This window comes from Purpureocillium takamizusanense, chromosome 1 (genome assembly GCF_022605165.1).
Source record: "Purpureocillium takamizusanense chromosome 1, complete sequence".
Taxonomy (NCBI): domain Eukaryota; kingdom Fungi; phylum Ascomycota; class Sordariomycetes; order Hypocreales; family Ophiocordycipitaceae; genus Purpureocillium; species Purpureocillium takamizusanense.
In genome coordinates this window covers 4,644,874-4,664,941 of record NC_063068.1, presented here as the reverse complement: position 1 = coordinate 4,664,941, position 20,068 = coordinate 4,644,874, and the positions used below count along the sequence as shown (strand labels likewise).

The following is a 20,068-nucleotide window of genomic DNA, read 5'->3' as shown; positions in this document are numbered from 1 at the left end:
TGAGGAGAGACAGAACAGGTCTCGGACGGGTCGAATTCGAGGGGCGGCGCGATCTCTCCTGTTGCGACCCTTTTGGCTGCGAACCGTTGGAGTCGTTCGGTTGGAGTCGCGACGGGAAATATTGCAGTCACGTGCCGCTGGGTGGGCTGGTCCCCTGCGACGGCGGCGAGCTCACTGGTGGTAGCGGGCTGGTGGGCAATGGGCGGGTGCCTGAGGGGTGAACCACTGCCCACCGGAGGGGTGGAGAGGGGAGCTAGCGAAAAGTATATCCCACGGCGACGGTGCGCGCGGTCTGTTTTGTTTTCTTCCTTCTCCCGCAAGCACCGCCCTCTGGACAACGCCACGCTTCCATGCTTCCAAACGGAGATGAAACCTTTCGAGGACATCTCGGGGCCCCCCGCTCTCTTTTCCCTCTGGGAGGGGGAGAAGGGGGCCTGCCAGCTACGCATGTGAGAAATTCGGAGTAACATCTTCACCAAATACCGCAGTCGTGGTCGCACTCCTTCTTCCCCCCTCGGGGGGGAGCAAGGCGCGGGCAAAGGACGGGTCTGCCCGTGAGGGCCCGGCGTCACTTGACGTCCGCAATATTGGCATCAGAAATATCAGGGGCGCGGCCCTCCGGCCCCTTCCTCCCTCCACCTGGGGGGTAGGTTTGGTCCGGAGCGGACCGTGATTCCCTCTGGGAAGCCGTTGCGAAGATTGTGTGTTGACACTTAAGTGCGATGCGTGGCGTGGCCTGTGGGGGGGTTTCTTGACTCCCTCCGGGTCATGATTCGATTCCGATTATTCTGTTCAGAGGGCGGTGCTTCAACCCTTTTTTCCATCCAGGTGAGTTCTCCCAAAGACTGATAGTGACGCGGAAGGGGCAGTGCTAACGATGCTTCTCCCATCGAGGAGAGGCCGTTGGAGGGCAGGGTCGGTGGGTTGAGCTGGCGGTGCGCATGGTGAGGGAGACATTGGATTGGGAGCGGGATGTCGTTGGCTTCAGCTACTTGGAATACGATTTATTGGACTGAGCTGCGCATACTTTCGCCATGGTTGATATGACTGTTCAAAGTGGTCCGATCTGACTCAACTCTGAAGCCCATTGGTGATGAAGACCAAGTCGGAGCAGCCCATGCCCAGCGCCATTACAGTGACCACGACTACTTTGTTCCTTGCCGTCTGACTTGGAAATGGTCTGTCGCACGCTTGCGAAGCATTATGACTGTTTTGCCGCTGGATGACGGTGATATCGAGCTTTGGTGGTGAGAGCTCGCCAACTTCTTTTTTTTAGTGGGGCTCATCACTCTGCACCTGCCAGACGTCACCAAACCCGCTACCGTCATAACCCCCTTTAGCAAGCTGTCTCAACTGGCCACGAGGCGCCGTCAGGAACAGGATAGAACAGCAACGTCGACGACTCGTCCACGCATCCCGCCTCTGGCGTGCACCCGCCTCGACTACTCCAGGATCTCTTGGACAGACACACGCGTACAACCGCACCGTCGGCCGAAATGTCTCTGGAAAGACTGCAGGAGCGCCTGACGGCCCTGCAGGAGACCACGTCACAGCTGCGCGACCTCATCGACCGGCTCGCCGGCCTCAAGTTCCAGCCGGGCTCGGTCCCGCTGGGCACCGACGAGGAGGACAGCCCGAGCGGCGAGCTCAGTGCCGAGATTGGGCAGATCCTCCGCGGCGGCCTGGAGGAGCAGGAGCTGCTCCGCGAGGAGGCCAGGTTTGCGCGGCCCGATGGCCACGACAAGACGCGCCTGACCGAGGGCGTGGAGAGGTTGGGCGGCGAGCTTGCCAGGTAAAATAAAGGAATACCCCAGAAGTCGTGCAGAGTTTGAAACGGGGACGCTGACGGGAGAGCACAGCTGTCGGGCGGCCTTTCGAAGAGCGCGGCTGGCAGCCAAGAAGAGCCTCGAGGAGGCGCAGCGACGGGAGCGCCGGCTCCTCATAGAATCCTTTTCTGTCCCCGTCTCGGAGGCGGCCTCGCCGACAGGCACGCCATCCAGCGATGACGCCGCCGCCCCCGGTGCGCACGCGCAGCTGCGCTCCGCCCTCCGCCATCACCAGCATCACCACCACTCGCAGCACCTGAAGTCGAGCCTCTCCGAGCAAGACCAGCAGACGGTGGGCGCGAGCAGCAACGTGACGGACGCGCTGCGCCGCACGCACGACCTGATCGCGGCGGAGCTGGCGCGCAGCGAGTTCGCGCACCAGACGCTCGAGGAGTCGTCGGCGGCGCTGCGGCAGCTGGGCGAGTCGTACGCGTCGCTCGAGGGCATGCTCGCGCGCTCACGCGACCTACTGGGCGCGCTGCTACGCTCGCAGAAGAGCGACACGTGGTACCTCCAGACGAGCATGTACATGCTGCTCGCGACGGGCACGTGGCTCGTCTTCCGCCGCCTGCTCTACGGGCCCATGTGGTGGCTAGTCTGGCTGCCGCTGCGCGTCCTGTTCGGCGTGGGGAGCAGGGCCGGGAGCGCCGTCCTGCAGGGCAAGGGCGGCGCGGGCGAGTCGGGCAGGGCGCAGCAGGTCGGGCCCGACGGCCGGGAGGGGCTGCCGCCCGTCGAGGGCCTGCCGGACGAGGACCTGCCGACGGCCGGGGTGGGACGCGAGAGTGAGCGGCGGGCTGACAAGGAGGCGGACCCGGATTCCATGGTGGAGCAGGTGGGCAAGATCATTGACGCCGCGAGAGAGGCGGATGAGCTGGGGTCTCTCCCCGACGAGGAAGACCAGCCGCGGAACCCAAAGAAGCGCATGTGGGAGGAAACGGAGACGCCGGTGCCTGCTCCGGGTGGCGAACCACATGTCAGAGACGAGCTGTAGACTACGAGGAATACACCACCATGAAGACGTGCTCTTGAAACGTATCCCCCGTGTGCACAACTGGGCTTCCTGGGCTGGGCTTGCTGAAACCATGCGCAGCCTTATACAACACGACCCAAGCTCTCGCTCCTCTGCCCCGCGCAACGCCTGCTCCGAGGTAGTTGATATCTATTTTTTGGTCTCCTTTTTCAACTCTTTCATGTTTCATGGTTAATATCCCCCGTTTGTCTATGGACGGTCTGGAGCAATGCGCGGGATATCGCTGATCCAGGATATGCCAAGCTTCCTCATCTCTACAGCCAGCTGGAAGAGATAGTCGAGACTGTTCCCCGAGAGGTAAACATGTACAGTCAGCTGAAAGGTTCGGAGAACTACGCATTTGCATCTATGCAGCTCACTGCTTGCTGCTGTAGCTGTTCAAGGGCTGGCTGGCTGGCTGGCTGGGGGCTCTCTCTCGCGACTCACCTCTCGCACTGCGTCTTGGCCTTGTGGACGTTGTCGCCCCAGACGTAGACGCCGTGCCGACGGACGAGCACGGCGTACGTGTCGGGGAACTCCTCCATGGCGGCCTCGAGGTACTCGGTGAGGTCCTCCTCGTGGGGCGTGTTCTCAATGACGGGGATGCGCAGGGTGTCGTGGTAGCCGAGGTTGCCCTGCTTGGAGGGGCCCCTGCCGAAGCCCTTGATCTGTTCCAGGTTGTTGATTTCGAAGACATTTCTTCCCCCACCACCACCACCACTACCACTACCACTACCACCACTGCCGGCGCCGCCGGCGCCGCCTTGCTGCTGCTGCTGCTGCTGCTGCTGCTGCTGCTGCTCGAGGAGGAGGGTTACGAGGACGGCCCACTGCGAGTGCGTGTGGATGCAGCAGCCGGCGCCGCGGCGGGTGAAGGCGGCGAGGAAGAGGGGCGTGCACTGCGAGGGCTTGTAGCACGGCGGGGAGCGCAGGTAGGTGCGCTGCCGGAAGGTCGGGTCCCGCTGGGCGGAGAGGGAGAGGACGTAGATGTCCGTGTTCTTCATGAGCTCCTTTTGGACGCCCGAGGGGGCGATGTAGACGAGGTCGCTGGGGGAGGTTGGGCGAGACAGCGTGTTAGCCCATGGGACGGGATGATTGGGGGAGGGGGAATGGGATGAGATGCGAGGTGTATCTCAGCACGCACCCATCGCGGATGGAGCAGCCGCCGCCAGTGCCGGTGACCCAGCCAAGGGTCCAGAACTTGGCGCAGAGAGAGGGGATGAGGTTGGCGGGGTGCTCCGGGTCGGCCGACGTGATGAGACGGTCCGGGTTGGCGGCGGCAGCATCGGGGTCGGCGTCGACGCGGCGGCGCTTGTCCTGGGCTGGCGCTTCTTGAGAGGAGGAGGTGGAGGCCATTTTGTTTTGCTTTTGTTTGGGCCCCGATCGTCTCAGGGCGCGCCGACTGCCGGAACGGGCCGCTATGAGTCTACTTACTACCTTACGCAGTAGTAGTAGTAGTAGTAGTAGTACGTATGCACGACACGAAAAGGGGGAGGTGAGACGGCGAGAGGGACGTTTGAGAGTGGGCAAATGAAGCAGACGTTATTGGCGCCAAAAAAGCTGTGATGAGGTGAGGTGAGGTTCGATTGACGATAGTGGGGCTGCCTGCTCCAGACGCCTGCCAACCAGCGGCGGAGCGCATCTTACAGGAGGAGACAAGGAGCTTTTGGTCGTACTAACGTTGAGTTACTGCTGGCACGACGAGGCGACGACAGCCGCTGTTGGGCGAGTGTTGGAGTATGCATATTGTTCTGTGCAGTCCTTGTTCGTTTCGTGCAGTCCTTTCGGTTCTTTGAACACGGATTGCGTCAAGTGTCTCGCCACGCTCTCGCCCACAGTACCTCGCCCGCCTCAGTACTCCCTCCCAGTCTTTAGGTACTTAGTTATACGTAAGGTAGTACTTACACAGTGTTGCCAGACAACGAGAGCCGCACGCAGGACAACGTGCGCGAAGACACAGGCCAATGGTTCGCCGAGGCCCATGGCGAGACGGGGACGAGACGGAAACGTTTTCTAATCGAAAGTCCCTTGCATACCAGCCAGCGACGTGTAGTACGTAGTTGTAGTAGTAGTAGTGGTGGTGGTGGTGGTGACGCTTTTGCCTCCGTCTTGGGTCATGCTTCATTCCATCAGGGCGCCAGGCGACGGCCGCCAGAACCTGTGCCGCGAACCGCCGCCCAGGTTGCCCAGGCATGACCGTCCAATATAACAATGACTTATTAATATACATCAATATTGGTGCGGCATCACATGGCGCAGGCGCCCGACTCAGGTTCCTCCGACTGCGACCCTGGTCGGGTGCTGCGCGGGCTGAGCAGCGGCGGCGGCGGCGTCTCGAACGAATATGCAGGGAGCCGGGGGGTCTTGTTCTGCGTGGCCATCTGTCACATGATGGCTGTCTTTGATCTCTGAAGTGCGAACACGACGTTTGTCGCCGTTCCATTGCCCTCGTCCCAACGACGACAACGGTCATTGCTCCATGGTGCTTCACAAGCATCGGGCTTCACTTGGCAAGTTGGCTGCTGTGCTCCTTTGGCGCATCAAGGCGGGCCTGGCCAAGAGCCAATCAACCCCATGCTGGCATGCATCAGCAGGTACTAACTTGGGGACGGAGGCGAGGTTGATAGGCGGGCATCGGCAACCGACCGGCAGCCATGCCTGGTCAGCACTGTCCCGATTGCGTCGAGGGCACGCGACCGGGAGAATGAATGAATGAATTTAGTAACGTTTGTGAGAGGTACTGTAGTATTCAAGTTGCACAGTAGTAGTAGGAGGCAAAAAGTTTGCTGGCCCCGTCGAGCTGTTGGGATGGAGTGGAGTGGAGTGAATTGGCCTGGACGCCTCCAAGGCAAGGCAGGAGGAGATGGCACCCGGGATTTCCCCCGCTGCGGCTGTCCATTGTGTCCAATGACCCCTGCATCTGGTACTGGTAGGGAGAACCGTGACAAGACGCGACTGCCGTGGCAAGCGTGACGGACGGCACCTACCTACCATCCTACTGATAACCTGCTGTGCCTACCTTGACTTTCAGTCAGGGTACAGTATACCTGGCAAAACCTGGCCGGCCGCCCGTGCTCAGTCGCGACTCGCACCTCGTATTCCTCGGCGGCAAGGTCACACACACACACACACACACACACACACACACGCACGCAGAGACAGAAAGCACTACGCACTATGAGTAGCCAGTACGAGGACGTCACGTACAGTACACATAATGTCGTTACACGACCCGCGCACCTTTCATGCTGCAATCAAATTGTACAGCGTATATTGGTACTTTGCTATGGAGTCCATGCAACAAGAGGCGGCGCTCCCACTCCATCACACACACTCTCTTCTCTTCTCCCTCCCCCCCTGCCTCGTTTCTCACAGGCTTGTCCTCTTTCTCATCTCCCCACCACCACGCTCCTCCATGTCCTCCTCCTCAACAACGGTCTGATGGAGGCATTGGCCATGGTGTGCACGCTGTCGCCACGGCCCCATGTTCTCCGTCCGCGTCCCCTTGAGATCCGTGCTCGCTCGCCTGCACCTGCGACCCTCGCACGCATGCCCCCACCGCCCGGTCCCCTCGTCAGTCGCCTGCTCGTGAGTCCCGCATCTCTTCTTGGAATGGCGCTGTCGCAGCAACGGACGTCTGGACTAGAGGGAGCCCTGGCCATGGTAAACATGAGGCAGGACGAGCTCCCCTCGCCTCCCCCCTCCCCGTCAACACAACACAACATAACACAACACAAGACGGCTGTCTTGCTCCAACGCCGTGGCTGAGACATTGTAATACTCAGGGCCAAGAGGGCCAAGATGTCCGTCCACTCGAACCGATGGGTCTTTGGCCGCGCCCGAGCCCACAAAAGACGGATGCCATGGCCCGCAGCGACCACCCGAGCTGGAAGCCACAGCCCTGCAAACAAGGAAGGGAGGAGGATAAAAAAGCAACACACAGGGGGGGGGGGACAAGGGCCGGGGGGCGTCAAGCATGGTGGGGACGTTCCTCCACCAAACACGAGGGTTTCTTGGCCAGATAGATCTGCCTGACCACACTTGGACGCTTGCAAGTTGCCCATGACACGGTACGGGGGCGATGATATTCGTGGTGCAAAGGCTCGGCCGGGACAGGCACAAGATGTGCAAGGCGGCCGAATTGACTTTGGCCTTTGTCTGGCCGCCCGCCCTCTCGCCACAAGCCGCCGCCCGCCCTGGACGAGAACAAGGTATGATGGCACGGCTAGCTGGATCGTGGCGCTACGCGCGCAATTTCGCCCTCCCCTCGTCGGCCCTGAACACTCTCACTGGGCGCTTCTCCGGACGCTGCTGCCACCCAGTTACTACCTGGTAGTACTCCGTAGTACGTAGTACTAATAACGTTAGTACTACTCCGCAGTAGCTGCTCCGATCTGCGCCAGTCACCGACATGAGACACGAAGCCGCACCCTCTGCCCTGCTCTGCCCTGCCCTGTCGTGTTGTCGCTCATCAAGCGATGATGGCACGGAGGGCATCCAGGGATTCGCCGACGATGGAAGCCGCATGAGAGCATGACGACGATTGCATTCGGACGGCCTGCGAGACAAGCAGGCCACTTGGGGGGCTCGGCAACTCGGGCCCCCATGTTTTGTTTGGCTTGGCTTGGCCTGGCTCTTGTCTGCCGTGCTTGTGTCTGTGAAGCAAAAGCTGCGGCCTAGGCCTGCTTGTGTTGGTGCCCCCCCATGCCGGCACGGATGGGATGGATTCCCCCCGTCACATCGCCCCATCCCGCCGTACCCTTGCCTCGCCTGAGTTTGTTGGTCGGAGCTGCGACGCCTCCCCCCTGGCGCGGAGGAGCTGCTGGCTCATAAAGAGGCACGAGCCCGGCGCGTCCAGTTCGTGGACCTAGTTGCCTCCCTCTTCCCCTTTTCTTCTCCGCAAGCTGTGACTGTCTCTCGTTATCTTCACGTTCACATTCGCTACCGTTTCACAAGAACCTTTGTTTTAATCTCGCATCATTCGAGCTGCCGTAAACATGCGCTTCGCTACCGTCATCCTGTCTGGCGCTCTCGCCCTCGTCGCCTCGGCCCAGAGCGACACCACCGCCACGGCCGCCACGCCCACGCAGTCCATCTCGCCTGCCCAGTCGTCGGCCGCTGCCTGCCTGGCCGCCTGCAAGCCTGGCGACGTCGACTGCCAGTCGCACTGCATCACCGTCCCGTCCCCCGACAAGGACCAGGTCAACGCCACCAACAAGTGCGTTGCCAACTGCCCCCAGGGTAATGGCACCAAAGCCGAAACCGATAAGTACACAGAGTGCACGCAGAAGTGCATCAAAGACAACTACTACGTCTCGTCGGTCGGCACCCCCAAGGCCACCGGCGGCTCTGGCGGTTCCGGCTCTGACAACAACGGCGGCTCCTCCTCGAGCGGCTCCGACGCCTCCCAGACCTCGGGCGGCTCGGGCGGCTCTGGCGGCTCCTCTGCCAGCGGCACCGGCGCCACGGCCACCCGGAGCGGCGGCGCGTCTGGAACCAACACGGCCAGCGGCGGCTCATCCACGTCGACCGGTCTCGCGCCCATGCTGACTGCTGCCCCTGCCGCCGTCGTCGGTCTCGTCGCTGCCGTCCTCGCTCTGTAAATAAACCCCACGGATTGGTTCTCTTGTTGTCTCCGCGAACCCCTGGAGGGAAGGGAAGGGGGAGGGGGAGAGCAGAGGCGGGGTGGGGGTCTTGAACTGGACATAATGCCGGTGTTGTTGTATTCTACTACCTGTGAATATGGAGCCATTGACTCATGGGACGAAGAGAAAGGAGGCCTAGGGGTTGGATATGCCATCGAGTTGAGCTGGGCGGGGTGTGGCGACGAACTTTTTTTGTCGAGGAATAATAGGTACATGAAAGACATCCTCACAACCAAAACTGCGTACGCTTTCACGTCTTGTTTACTGTCGTGTTTATGGTGCCGTTTTGACTGCGGTGGTGGTCTCAATTTTTCAATGGAACCTCCCGGTGGTCCGTGTCCGTCGATTGGGGACGTCGCCGGTGATTGTGCAGATGCCGCCTGCACGTCGACGAACTGTCGATGTCTCTCTCTCTCTTTTTCTCTCTCTCGCGAGCGGTCTTGACGCAGATTGCCGTCCAAGGTCCCAAGGCCAAGACCAAGATCTGGCACACGCATGAACCTCCCCGAGGAGTATAGTATGTATGTATTGCTTTGCTTCGCGCGTGCGTTGTACTATAGAAATGGCCCCGCGAGGGGGGAGGGAATGGATGTGTTGTCACGAAGAAGCAAAGCAGGTCCGTGCCGCCCGTCGGCTGGGAGGGACGGCACAAAGCAAGCAAGAAGTGCTATGGGAAAGAAAAATCCCCATTTGAACTATACTACTACCAAGTAAGTAAAACCAAAGGTAGCTAAACAAACAAGCAAGCAAAGCAAAGCAAAGCAATTGATACACCAAAGTTCCCGCAAAACCCATTCCATCCATCGTACATGAGAGAAGAAGACAAAAGAGGTCATCAATACCAGCTGTGCACAACTAGCAACCCATTGGAAAGAAACAGAGACGTCCCGGGGGGGGGGGGAGAGAGAGACGAGAGAGAGGACCTGTGTAGTCATCATCATCATTTCTTGGGCTTGTCCTTCTTGCCGGTCAGGGCGTTGAGGGCGCTGCCGAGGCCGAGCCCGTCGAGAATCTTGTTGAGCCCCAGGCTGCCGAGCAGGCCGTCGACGAGCCCGCCGAGCCCCAGGCCGCTGAGGAGCTTGCCGACGAGGCCGAGGACGCCGTTGAGCAGCAGGCCGACGGCGGCGAGGATCTGGAAGAGGGGCTCGGAGAGGAGGCCCCAGAGCGGGTTGAGCTCCTTCTTTGCGTGCGGCATGCCGTCGATTTTGCGCTTGGCGTTGTCGATGGTCTGGGTGACGGTCCCGGTGAGCTGTGTTTGCAGGTGGGTTTGTTAGCCTCAGGGTGATTCGGATGCCTCTTGTTGCACGCACGACGTATACAGACTGGGGGGGAGGGGGAGGAGGGAGGGAGAAGACGACATACCTCCTTGAGCACGTCGGCCAGGTGGTGCTCCTCGGGGCTCGCGTCCTTGGTGGCCGACTTGTGCTTAGCCTGGCGCTGGATGCGGCCGTCCGGGTCCATGCCGCGGATCATGCCGTTGGCCTCGGTCAGGATCTTGCCGCCCTCCTCGATGAGCGGCTTGACCTCGCGCACCAGCTGCTCCTCGTCGAGCTCCTCTTTGTCGGTGCGCTCGGCCTTGTCGACCTTGTCGGTGATCATGCGCAGGATGGGCCGGATCTTCTCGAGCGACTGCTCGATGGCGCCCGCCAGCTGCCCCGCGAGCTTGCGGTCCTTTTCAGCCTGCTCGCGCTTCTCCCTGTCCTCCTCGGACTCGCCGGGAATGTCCTCGAGCAGGGTGACGTGGCCGACGGTGTTGCCCTTGGAGTTGACCACGTCACCGTCGTCGTCGACCTCCTTGCCCGAGCAGATGCTGACATCGCCGCTCGTCAGCTTGCCGATGATGTGGCCGTCGTCGTCGAGCACGTTGCCCTCGCGGTTGACCTTGCGGCCAGCCAGGGGGTCGCGCCGCTTCTCGACCTCGGGCTCCTCCCACCGCTCCGCCTTGCCCACCACGTTGCCGTTCTTGTCGACGACGTCGCCGTCCTCGTCGACGGAGCGCCCGTACAGCGCCTTGCCGTCGCCCGACGTCAGCCGCCCGACCACCTCGCCCAACGACGTCACCACCTTGCCGTCCTTGGTGACGGTGCAGCCCTTGAGCTCGGCAAAGGGCCCGTCCTTGGAGCCTTCGCGCTCGCCCTCGGGCACCAGCTCGGCCTTGCCAATCTTGTCGCCCGACTCGCTCATGATGTTCCCCTCCTTGTCGCACATGCGGCCGACCAGCGACGCGACGTTGCCCTCGACGACGCGGCCGAAGATGGTGCCGTTGGAGTCGACCACGTTGCCGGCCTTGTTGACGCGCTTGCCGGCCAGCAGCGAGCGGTCGACGACCGCCTCCGGCTCCTCAGGCTCGGGCTCGGGCTCGTCCCAGGCCTCGGCCTTGCCGACCACGTTGCCGCGGCGGTCCAGGATGTCGCCGTCCTCGTCCACCTTGCTGCCCTTGAGGCGCTTGGGGTCGCCCTCGACCACAGTGCCGACCTGGCGCCCTTCAGACGTGACGCGCCCGTCCGCCTCGACGACGGCGTCGGGGAAGTTCTCAAAAGGCGCAAACGACTTGTTGGAGCTCTCGCGCTCGCTGTCCGGGATGGGCTCCGCCTTGCCGACGATCTTGCCCGACTCGTTCCAGATGTTGCCCTCTTCGTCGGCCGTCTTGCCCTGCAGCTTCTTGGCGTCGCCCTCGGACAGGCGTCCAATGATGTCGCCCTTGTCGTTGACAAGGTTTCCGGCCTTGTTGACCTTGGTGCCCTTGAGGACGGAAAAGTCGATGGGTGCCTCCTCGGCGGCCTCGTCGGCCTTTTCGCCGGCCTCTTCTCCAGCCTCCTTGGCCTTGTCGTCAGCCTCCTCAACCGTATCCCCGACCTTGTCTTGGGCAGCCTCGCCGGCCTCCTCGCCGTCTTTGGTGGCATCACCCACGGTGTCCTTGGCATCCTCACCCTCCGGGAGGTCGTCGCTAGGCTTGTCGCCCTCTGGGGCGTCTCCCGCATCCTTGCCCGCATCCTCGGCCTTGTCCGTGATGTCCTTGCCGGCGTCGTCGCCCTTGTCTGTAATGTCCTTGCCAGCATCCTGGGCATCGTCTGTGGGCTCCTTGGCCTTGTCCGCCGCGTCATCTGCAGTGTCCTTTGTCTCCTCCGCGGCATCGGCGGTGGTGGCCTTGGCATCCTCCGCCGCCCCTTCAGTGGTAGCTTTTGTCTCTTCCATGGTGTCCTTGATCTGCTCTGTCTTGTCACCTGCAGTCTTGGAGGCGTCCTCGGTTGTGCCCTCGATGGATTCGTCGATGGGCTGGGGGGCCTGCTCGGTCAGGTCATCCTGACCGACCTTCTCAGCGGGGGTATCATCTCCGAGGACAGTCTCCTTCTCCTCCTTGGTCTTTTTACCAGCAGACGCGGCGTCAGCTGGGGAGGCCTCATCGTCTCGGAGCTGGACGGGGGGAGGCACCTTGTCGTCGACGGACTCTGCGGTCTTGCTGGCGTCGTCCTTGACGGACTCTGTGGCCTTGCCGGCCTCGTCCTTTACGGACTCGGACGGCGTGTCTTTGCCGCCGCCGCTCGAAGGCTTTGTCTTCTCTGCATCATCGCCACCCTGGCCGCCGCCGGAGAGCTGATTGTGCGCGTTAGCCAGATCCCCGCCGAGGGCGAGGGCGGATTTGACGGATCCACGTACACTGCTCACGGTCTGGGCGGCGCCCTTGGCCTTGCCGAGGACGTTCCAGCCGCCGGTGGTCTCCTTGGCATCCTCGGTAGCCTGGGTGGTGTACTCGCTGTCGAGCGACGCCTTGCCGAGGACGTCGCCTGAGTCGTTGACAACGTCTCCCGAGGCGGTGACGGAGCTGCCGACGAGGCTCTGTAGGTCCTTGGAGTCGGAGACCTTGCCGATGGCCTTGCCGGACTCGTCGACAATCTCACCCTTCTTGTTGACGACGCCGGCGGCGGCGGACCGGGGCACGCTCTGCGGGTCGGCGCCCGATGTGTCGGGGGCGGCTAGGGGGGGGCGGCTGGTTAGAAGAGAGACTTTGGAGCCCAGCCAGACTTTGCGGGATGGCCCGAGCGAGATATTTGACGCGGGGACCGGGGGGAGGTGTTAGCCAAACTTACAAACTTGGGACTGCTTCTTCTCCTCGGCCGGGGTCGGGACCTGGGTCTCGGCCTCCTTGTTCTTTGTGACGGGCATATTTGCGATTCAGACTCTTGTCATTTGGGGGATAGAGTATGAATTCACAGTCGCTTTTGTGTTTTAACAAGTGGTTCAAGCTTCTCTCGAGCCGCCACGCCTGCCGCTCACCGATTTTATATGTCTACACGCCGGCGCCGAGCAAACAAGTTTTTTCGGGAATATAGGTAGGGGGGCGGGGGCCAGCAGCATCATCCATCATCCATCGACGACAACAAGCATGTCATGGGCATGGAGCGTAAACGTCAGATTGCAATCTATTTTTCCCGTCCTCGCAGCGCCCGGCAGGCCGGCGGCGAGCTTTCTTCCAAGGACACGCCACACTTGGAACTCGGCTTGAAGCGAAGAAGGTTGGACGCCGGGGGGGCCAGAGGACACGCCAACGCGCGTCACTCGTGCTTGTCGCTGCCCCGTCGATCATCGCGCGCGGCACGGCGGGCCATCTCACAATGACGCAATGGCATGGTAGATGGAGTTGGAAGCACTAGCCACTCACTCGCTCCATCGTGATGCTGTGGCTGAGGCAACGGGTCGGCCGGTCGGTGGACGGAGGGACGACGACAAGCAAAGGAGACAGACACTTGTCAAACGCCGGCGCGGCGTGGATGAGGCGCCTTGTGTCATGCCGCAGGTCGGAGACGGGTTGATGTCCGGGGGGGTCGGTCGTGATGGTGGTGGACTGGTGGTCGTCGTCGTCGTGGTCGTGGGTGGTCGTGGGGTGCCTGGTGGTGGGTGGTGTCACTGGTGTGGGTGGTTGCCAGTTGGAGTTCCATGGACGGATGGGGCGCGTGGGCGTGGATGCAGCAGCACCTACAGTGGAGTGGTCTCACTGTAACTAGCAGGACGTCAAGCCATGTGGGCAGCGGGTGCGGCGCTCCACCTTCGCGTGTCCGGGTTGCAGCTTGCCACCTCTGCAACCGCGCTCGCTCCATCCCGTCTCCAAGTCGCAGTAGAGATCGAGATTCGCCCAGCGCCAGGCCCGATTCCAGCTGGCGCGGCGTCCTTCGACTCCTTCTTTTGTCCACGGCGCGCGCCACTGGCGGCCGACAAACCGGTTTGCTAGTACCTACTTTGCTGCTTAGCTGCCGACGCAACTCCTTGCCCCCCCCCACCACCACCTACTTCGTACAGCATACCACTCCACTGCCTGCCTCAGCCTCAGCCTCAAGTCTGGATCATCTCAGAGAAAACCTGCATGGCTGCCTTGGTCGCCGCCGCTTGGTGAGGGTCTCGTCTCCCAGCCGGCATCCATCCCCCCTGCATCCCTCCCTCCCTCTCGGCACAACTGCCACGATGAGCAGCCTGACGCCGTGGCTGCCCATTTACTATCGAGGGATACACGCTGCCGGTGTACTGTCGCACAGTTTCGCGCTACGTACAATATACGGCAAAAGTTACATAATGACTGCTGGGTGGTGACTGCTGGGTGGATGTCGTCGTCGTAGGGGACAGACGGGGGGGGGGGGGGGGGGGGGGGGGGGGGGGGGGGGGGGGGGGGGGGGGGGGGGGCTGGATAGGGATAGGACGGGCCTTTCTTCCTTCAGTGACATGGCACACACTCGCCCAGGCTGGCACGACCGATCGGCTTGTAAAGCATCGGTGCCATCTAGACCGCCACCTACCGGCAAAGAAAGGGCGGTCTGGACCGGACGCGCTGAGCTCGAGGCATGCGCGAGGCGCGGTACGGCTGCTGAAGCGCGAGGAGGAGCTCTTCTCCGTCGCGTGAGCGCGTATCGGTGAGGGGCAGCGGAGTACTTTTCCGGATTTGTTTTATTCATGATTCATTATTCTATTCTGTTTGTGCGTCTGCTATACAGCTATCCCGGTGGCCGACCCTGCTCGTCTCTATTAAATATCGTGGGTATTTTGATTATCAGCTGGATGCCGTCGCGGGTCGACTTGACGTCCAAGTATATTTCGGATGGGCTCGGCGCGGCCGGCATCGGGCTTGGATGGTCGCTGGCGCTGCGGTAAGGGATGTTGAACTGCGTCTCGTGGTGTGTCGGATGAGCTTGTGGCGGTGGTTGTGATTGTGGTTGCGATGGTGTCTTCTGCTTCTTCTGCTGCTGTGGCTGCGGCTGCCGAGGCTCTTCCTCCTCTGCCTGACCTCGACTCGCTTGACGGCTGCCGCTCTGCTGCGCTCCCGCGCCTGTAGAAGCGCCGCCGCCGCCACCGCCGCCGGGATTGATCCTGCCCACGACGGCACCGCTCTGGTCGTGGATGTTGCCGTCGGCGTCGAGCGTGAGCCCACACCCGAGCTCCTTGACGGGCGGGCGCGCAAAGTTCTCCGACACGTAGCCCGCGACGTGGCCGTCGGCGTCGCGTATCCTGCCGTCCGAGTCGACGGGCCGCCCGACGAGCGACGGCAGGTCGCCCTCGGCGCGGCCCAGCACGGTCCCGTCCCAGCCCAGCACGTTGCCGAACTCGTCCACGAACTTGCCCTCGAGGCCGCGCGCGAGCACGGCGGGCGGCTCGTGCGAGGCGGACGATGGAGGGGGCGTGATGGGTTGGATTTTGGGTATGGTGATGGGTGGGTTCTCTTGGTGTTGGTCGTCGTCGTCGTCGTCGCCGCCCTTCTTCTCTTGTCTCTGGGTCTTGGGCTCTTGATGTTGTGATTCTTGTTGCTTCGTCTCCTGCTTATTGTTTGATGATATTGAGGCAGGGTCTGTGCCGGTGTGATAGCGTATCTCGTCACTCTCGTCGTCGGAGCTCGGCCGCGACGACGAGCGGGCGTTTTGGCACTCACCCGACGGCGTCGAGGACGAGGATCGGGAACTCATGGCTCTCTCCCTGCTGCGATCCCGTAATCGCAATCACTCTTAACAAGGGGCTTCTTCGCTCTTTTTGAGCGGACAGAATCTGGTTCGCGACCCGTCACAGTTGGATGATTTGATTGAAGCGCGAGACGGCAGAGGCCGAAGACGCTGCGCTACCCTGCATGTGTGAAGGGGTGTCGAAATATGCGCCTGGGCTACTAGGTACCATGACGACATGCCCAGGGGAGGCGTGTCGGGCGCGCGTCTAGGTATGATTAGCCCATAAATGTACGGCACCGCACTGTGACTTGAACCTCCCACAGCACGACGTTGACGAGGCTTTGGTGGAGAAACTGATGGCGTGGTGGTCACTGATTCCCATGGCGTCGAGCTATCGATTGGCCACTCGGTGGACAAAGACGGCTTGACTCACCGTGGCAGCTGTGCGCATTTGTTGTGTCTACCATGGATCTACCTGCTTATTCGTATTGCAAGTGTGTGATTATTCCCGTGGTTCAGCTGCAGCCCTATACAGAAACTGAATCTGTCGAGCATCGTCGTCGTTGGCTACTTTAGGCAGCCCAATAAGTAGGTACCTACACGTGCACCTCACCTTGTTAGCCTAGCTTGGTACTTAGGTAACGTGGCCCGATTAGGATCGTTGTTGCGGCAATGCCACCATGCAAAAAGACGGAAAGGTGTGGCACTGCGGGCGGAGGGTGTGTCCGGAGCTTTCTCTCCCCTCCACCACTCCACCACCTCCGCGCCCCCGGGCGCCAGCCACTTAGCCAGGGGCCCTGCAACGTCGTCGTTCCCAAAAGGAAATGCGCCTGCCTATTGTCTCCGCAACGCTACGTAATGGTCTTGTCGATGAGCCGCGATCCCCAACCCAGCAGGCAGCATGGCAGCGCAGGATTCTCAGCTGGGAATTGTCCCTCGACCCCAACGTTTCAACAGGAGGCAGCCACATCTCACGCATCTTGATTACCTCCCCTTAACATATAGTGCATCACAGTTACTTATAATGACACGTATATCAAAAGGACAGATGCTATACAACCTTGACCCCAGCCCTGACCCTACCCATTGCTAACCCTTACCCTAACGTCCAATCCTGAAGTGCTAGTATATAAGATAAGATAAGATTTATTATGCTGTCTTTAGTAGACACAAGCTGTTATTGGGGTACATGGCGAAACAACGGGTCAAGAGTCGTTGCGTGCGGGGGTCGAGGAGCACAACTCCTTTCTCAACCAAGGAACGACGGCAACGGGCGGGCCACATCCTCAGCGCCCCCTCGTTGCACAGCAGCAGCGGACGAGGTTTGCTTTTGCGGCACAATCCGCCCGGCCCTTTTGGCGGCCCTGATTGATCGCGCGCGTGCCCCGCTACATCACGGCCTCGACTCCCGCTTCCAGAAGGTGTCTGTCTGTGTGGCCCGTGTCATCGCGATCCGTCCCCTAGGAATGGCGGCGGCGTCGGCGGCGGCTAACAGCCGGACCATATACTGGCTGGCCGCACCGAAGCCTTGTCAGATTCCGGTGAGGCTAGCCAAAGCCTCCGCAGAAATGTACCAAGTACTAATGTGCGAGCCACGACGCGCAGCAAACAAACCTGCCACAAGTCACACGATGTCACTGCCAGGCCCAGACGACTCTGTGGAGACGGAACGGACGGCCCCAGCCCCCCCATGTCGAGCCCCTAGGCCCCCCCCCCCCCCCCATCCGCACACCTTTGTGCCACGTTGTTTAGTACGTTAGTTCGAACCAAGGTCGCCCGGCGTGTGTCCCGTCGACCGTCTGTTCTCGCCCTTCGAGGCAGGCAGCGTTACTCGAGGGGCTTTCGTTCTTTCGACGTCGCGTGGCAAATCGTCGTCCTGCTGTCATAGCAGTGAAGGATTCTCGAGATGGAACACTCATGAGGCCAAGTCACCTCACTCCATCCCTCCATCCCTCTCTCTCTGTGTGTACATTCAAACCCCGTCTTCCCGGTCAATATGACGACAAGTTGTAACCGCCTGCATGCCCAATCCATCGAGCTGACGCCACACTTGCTCGTGGATCTTCGCTTAATCCCTGTTTAACCGCCCACAATGCATACCTTACCCACCCGCCTCGAGCCTTCTGCCAGGCGCAAGAGTACATTGGTCGGTTGTACACGCCTTTTGTTGCTCGCAACCGCCATGATATGCTCTGCCTTGGCTCACATTAACAACTGTTGTATTCGCACACTCCCCCTTGGGAGGGTCACCCTCGCTAACCCTTCTCCTCGTCTCTGACGTATTTGCTCTCCATGCCGAGCAGCGGGCGCCGGCGGAGGAGCATCGGCTTGCACCGTTCCACCCCGTCCTCGTCCTCGTCCTTATCATCTTCCTCTGCCGCGAGCAGCTTCTGCTCTGGGTCCCAGTACACCCCCCACCCTTCCTCCCCCTCCGCTCCGTCGTCGACGACGTCGGCGCTCTCCCTCTCCCTCCGGGCCACGAACCCGCCCCGCCGCCTGCGCAGCGTCAGGAACGCCTCGTCCTCGCTCCATCCCCATGGGCCGATGACATGACCCAGCGTGTCCTTGCGGGCCCCGTGCTCGAGCCTGCCCGTCTCCGCGTTGACGTAGATCCAGTTGAGCATGGGCGACTCGTCCGACGCCGTGCCCACGAGGCCCAGGTGGCCCTCCTCGCCGGGGTACTTGAAGTAGAAGCCGCAGAAGCGGTGGCCCTTTGCCGGTGACCCGGGGAGGTCAAGCCACGCCTATTCCCCATGTCAGACACACACGCGTCCCGTCGCCCCCTCCTGCTGCACACCGGGAGGGCTCCTGTAGACTCACCTTTCCGTCTCTGAGGACGCAGAATCCCGTTTCCTTCCACTTGCCCTGCGTGCCGTCGTTGCCATCGTCGTCGTCGTCTGCTCGGGCCAGCATGGCCGTCAGGTTAAACTTCTCCTGCTCCTTGGACGCGGCATTCTGCTTCTTCTGCGCGCTGATTGCTTCGGCGACCCCCGTAATCGTGGGGATGGACGTGATGGTGAGCAGCCCGATGACCATGTTGAGTTGTCGTTTAAGGTGAACGGATAGCAGGGCTCTTTGCCTTGGTGAAAGGTGAGACGGCAGTTCTTGCCGGTATGACGTCTTCTTTTGAGGAACTCCGACGCCTGATGGTCATTCCCCTTGTTACGCAGACACCCTCGGGTCGCCCATCCCCATTGTGTGTGGAGGGATGCTTGTCATCGGCCTCGAGCCTTGTTTGGCCCACATTACTCCGCCAGAGAACAGGGCGCTCTCTTGGCTCTCTCTCCAGCTTTCCCGCCCTCTGTCGAATTACCCTCACGTACCCACCCACTCTCTCTGTCACTCGCTTTTACACTAGTTAGTTGTCACTCGCTGCCTTGGTCGGGGACTCGAGTGCATCGGTGACTCGCAAGGGGGTCTCCATGAAAGCCGATCATATCGGCCTGGGGTCTGTCTGCGATGCAACTTGCGTCATATGGCGTTGCTATTCCCATTTAGCGTACGGCCGTGGCTGGGCCCCCCAGTTTCCAACTCACAGCCGTGGCCGAAAAACAGGTTGCGCGTGCATGCCGGCTATCATCATCCAAGGACGGGAGTCATGCATTGGGCATGTCCAGTTTCGTCACCGGGTGATGACATCAGAATGGCCGTAAAGTGGTTTTCGCACAAGATGAAAAAGGGTCCTTTGCAACCTCAGTTTTGAGATATAAGTCCTTGTTCCATCCATCAACTCTAGGCTTATCTTCTTCCTGTCACAGACAACCACAGAGACTTTGAACATGGCACCAGCAAACGTAAGTTGCCTACACACACTCCCGACAACCAAGGCAACCAGACGCTAAAACGTAAATGGCCTTAGGAGGACCAGAAAGACGAGGAGCGCAAGCCCCTCAACAACGAGGGCGGCGAAGACTCCGAGTTTGAGGACGCCGAGGGAGACGGTGGCCCGGAGCTGAGCCACGGCAGCACCGAGGAGGAGGAGCCGGAGCAGCCCCCGACGCCCAAGAAGAAGCCGGCGCGGCAGGCAACCAAGACGGCGCAGAAGAAGAAGCCCCGGAAGCAGATGAACGACCCGTGGGCCGACGACGACGAGAACGACAGGCAGATGGCGCGCCCCCAGCAGCAGCAGTACCAACAACAAATGCCACAGCAGCAGCAGATGCAACAGATGCCACCCCAGATGATGATGAACGCCCAAAAGGACGAGAAGAAGAACCCGCTGAAGCTGCGTCTCGACCTCAACCTCGACGTCGAGATCGAGCTGCGGGCTAAGATCCACGGCGACGTCACCCTTGCCCTCCTGTTCGTCTTACCCTACCCTCCCTGCGTAGCGTTCTTAAAGAGCTGACTTTATCTTAACCAGCGACATGGGTTAAGTGATATGTGAGAAAGCGATGGCGTTATGTTTTTGGAACGGGTTCTCGGTTTCGATATTTATGATGCCTTTTTCTCCACTTGAGGCATGAGATTATGAGCTTGGACGAGTCGGTTCGACGACGCGAAAAGATACTGTACTTTTACGTATTGCTGCGACCTGTACGCCGAGACCGAGTAGCATCTTCTTCGAATCGGTTAATGACACAGCATGCGTCGCATGAGTTTAGAGATTGACCGAGCATGTGCATTGAGTGACGTGATACAGGGGTCTTGGACTTTCATATACTATCG

General features: G+C 60.8%; 7 protein-coding genes across 8 annotated transcripts; 3 read left to right on the top strand and 4 right to left on the bottom strand.

The window, feature by feature from the left end:
• The first annotated feature begins 1,205 nt into the window (after positions 1-1,205).
• SEC20 (Protein transport protein sec20) lies at positions 1,206-2,883 on the top strand. Its single transcript, XM_047982363.1, has 2 exons — positions 1,206-1,792; positions 1,860-2,883. The coding sequence occupies exons 1-2, from the start codon at positions 1,497-1,499 to the stop codon at positions 2,815-2,817; spliced, it is 1,254 nt and encodes a 417-aa protein (XP_047838327.1). The 5' UTR covers positions 1,206-1,496; the 3' UTR covers positions 2,818-2,883.
• On the bottom strand, positions 2,639-5,604 carry MDE1 (Methylthioribulose 1-phosphate dehydratase; the record flags this gene model as incomplete). Of its 2 annotated transcripts, XM_047982362.1 has the most annotated exons (4): positions 4,741-5,604; positions 4,516-4,660; positions 3,283-4,395; positions 2,639-3,139 (listed from the first exon to the last, which is right to left on the bottom strand). In XM_047982362.1, the coding sequence occupies exons 3-4, from the start codon at positions 3,837-3,839 to the stop codon at positions 3,046-3,048; spliced, it is 651 nt and encodes a 216-aa protein (XP_047838326.1). In that variant the 5' UTR covers positions 3,840-4,395; positions 4,516-4,660; positions 4,741-5,604. The 2 variants fall into 2 exon arrangements, with proteins under 2 accessions (XP_047838326.1, XP_047838325.1); XM_047982361.1 differs by having other exon boundaries at positions 3,046-3,139; positions 3,283-3,882; positions 3,980-5,604.
• Positions 5,605-7,483: 1,879 nt separating this feature from the next.
• JDV02_001432 (uncharacterized protein) lies at positions 7,484-8,499 on the top strand. Its single transcript, XM_047982360.1, has one exon. The coding sequence runs from the start codon at positions 7,833-7,835 to the stop codon at positions 8,436-8,438; it is 606 nt and encodes a 201-aa protein (XP_047838324.1). The 5' UTR covers positions 7,484-7,832; the 3' UTR covers positions 8,439-8,499.
• Positions 8,500-9,138: 639 nt separating this feature from the next.
• JDV02_001431 (uncharacterized protein) lies at positions 9,139-13,415 on the bottom strand. Its single transcript, XM_047982359.1, has 4 exons — positions 12,569-13,415; positions 12,138-12,454; positions 9,843-12,074; positions 9,139-9,729 (listed from the first exon to the last, which is right to left on the bottom strand). Exons 1-4 carry the CDS (start codon positions 12,642-12,644, stop codon positions 9,421-9,423), a joined length of 2,934 nt encoding a protein of 977 aa, XP_047838323.1. The 5' UTR covers positions 12,645-13,415; the 3' UTR covers positions 9,139-9,420.
• Positions 13,416-14,428: 1,013 nt separating this feature from the next.
• On the bottom strand, positions 14,429-15,976 carry JDV02_001430 (uncharacterized protein; the record flags this gene model as incomplete). Its single annotated transcript, XM_047982358.1, has 2 exons — positions 14,479-15,976; positions 14,429-14,433 (listed from the first exon to the last, which is right to left on the bottom strand). The coding sequence occupies exons 1-2, from the start codon at positions 15,422-15,424 to the stop codon at positions 14,429-14,431; spliced, it is 951 nt and encodes a 316-aa protein (XP_047838322.1). The 5' UTR covers positions 15,425-15,976.
• Positions 15,977-17,518: 1,542 nt separating this feature from the next.
• On the bottom strand, positions 17,519-18,545 carry JDV02_001429 (uncharacterized protein). Its single transcript, XM_047982357.1, has 2 exons — positions 18,221-18,545; positions 17,519-18,144 (listed from the first exon to the last, which is right to left on the bottom strand). Exons 1-2 carry the CDS (start codon positions 18,434-18,436, stop codon positions 17,656-17,658), a joined length of 705 nt encoding a protein of 234 aa, XP_047838321.1. The 5' UTR covers positions 18,437-18,545; the 3' UTR covers positions 17,519-17,655.
• Positions 18,546-18,936: 391 nt separating this feature from the next.
• Positions 18,937-19,982, top strand: JDV02_001428 (uncharacterized protein). Its single transcript, XM_047982356.1, has 3 exons — positions 18,937-19,194; positions 19,260-19,702; positions 19,764-19,982. Exons 1-3 carry the CDS (start codon positions 19,180-19,182, stop codon positions 19,774-19,776), a joined length of 471 nt encoding a protein of 156 aa, XP_047838320.1. The 5' UTR covers positions 18,937-19,179; the 3' UTR covers positions 19,777-19,982.
• The last annotated feature ends 86 nt before the right edge of the window (positions 19,983-20,068 follow it).

Bases quoted from the DNA above. Each gene is read 5' to 3' on its own strand.
- JDV02_001431 (XM_047982359.1), bottom strand. From the start codon at position 12,644: ATGCCCGTCACAAAGAACAAGGAGGCCGAGACCCAGGTCCCGACCCCG. The intron at 12,075-12,137 runs GTACGTGGATCC...GCGCACAATCAG, and splicing joins CCGCCCAGACCGTGAGCAGT to CTCTCCGGCGGCGGCCAGGG. The intron at 9,730-9,842 runs GTATGTCGTCTT...CTGCAAACACAG, and splicing joins TGGCCGACGTGCTCAAGGAG to CTCACCGGGACCGTCACCCA.
- JDV02_001432 (XM_047982360.1), top strand. From the start codon at position 7,833: ATGCGCTTCGCTACCGTCATCCTGTCTGGCGCTCTCGCCCTCGTCGCC.
- SEC20 (XM_047982363.1), top strand. From the start codon at position 1,497: ATGTCTCTGGAAAGACTGCAGGAGCGCCTGACGGCCCTGCAGGAGACC. The intron at 1,793-1,859 runs GTAAAATAAAGG...GGGAGAGCACAG, and splicing joins TTGGGCGGCGAGCTTGCCAG to CTGTCGGGCGGCCTTTCGAA.
- JDV02_001429 (XM_047982357.1), bottom strand. From the start codon at position 18,436: ATGGTCATCGGGCTGCTCACCATCACGTCCATCCCCACGATTACGGGG. The intron at 18,145-18,220 runs GTGAGTCTACAG...CATGGGGAATAG, and splicing joins GCGTCCTCAGAGACGGAAAG to GCGTGGCTTGACCTCCCCGG.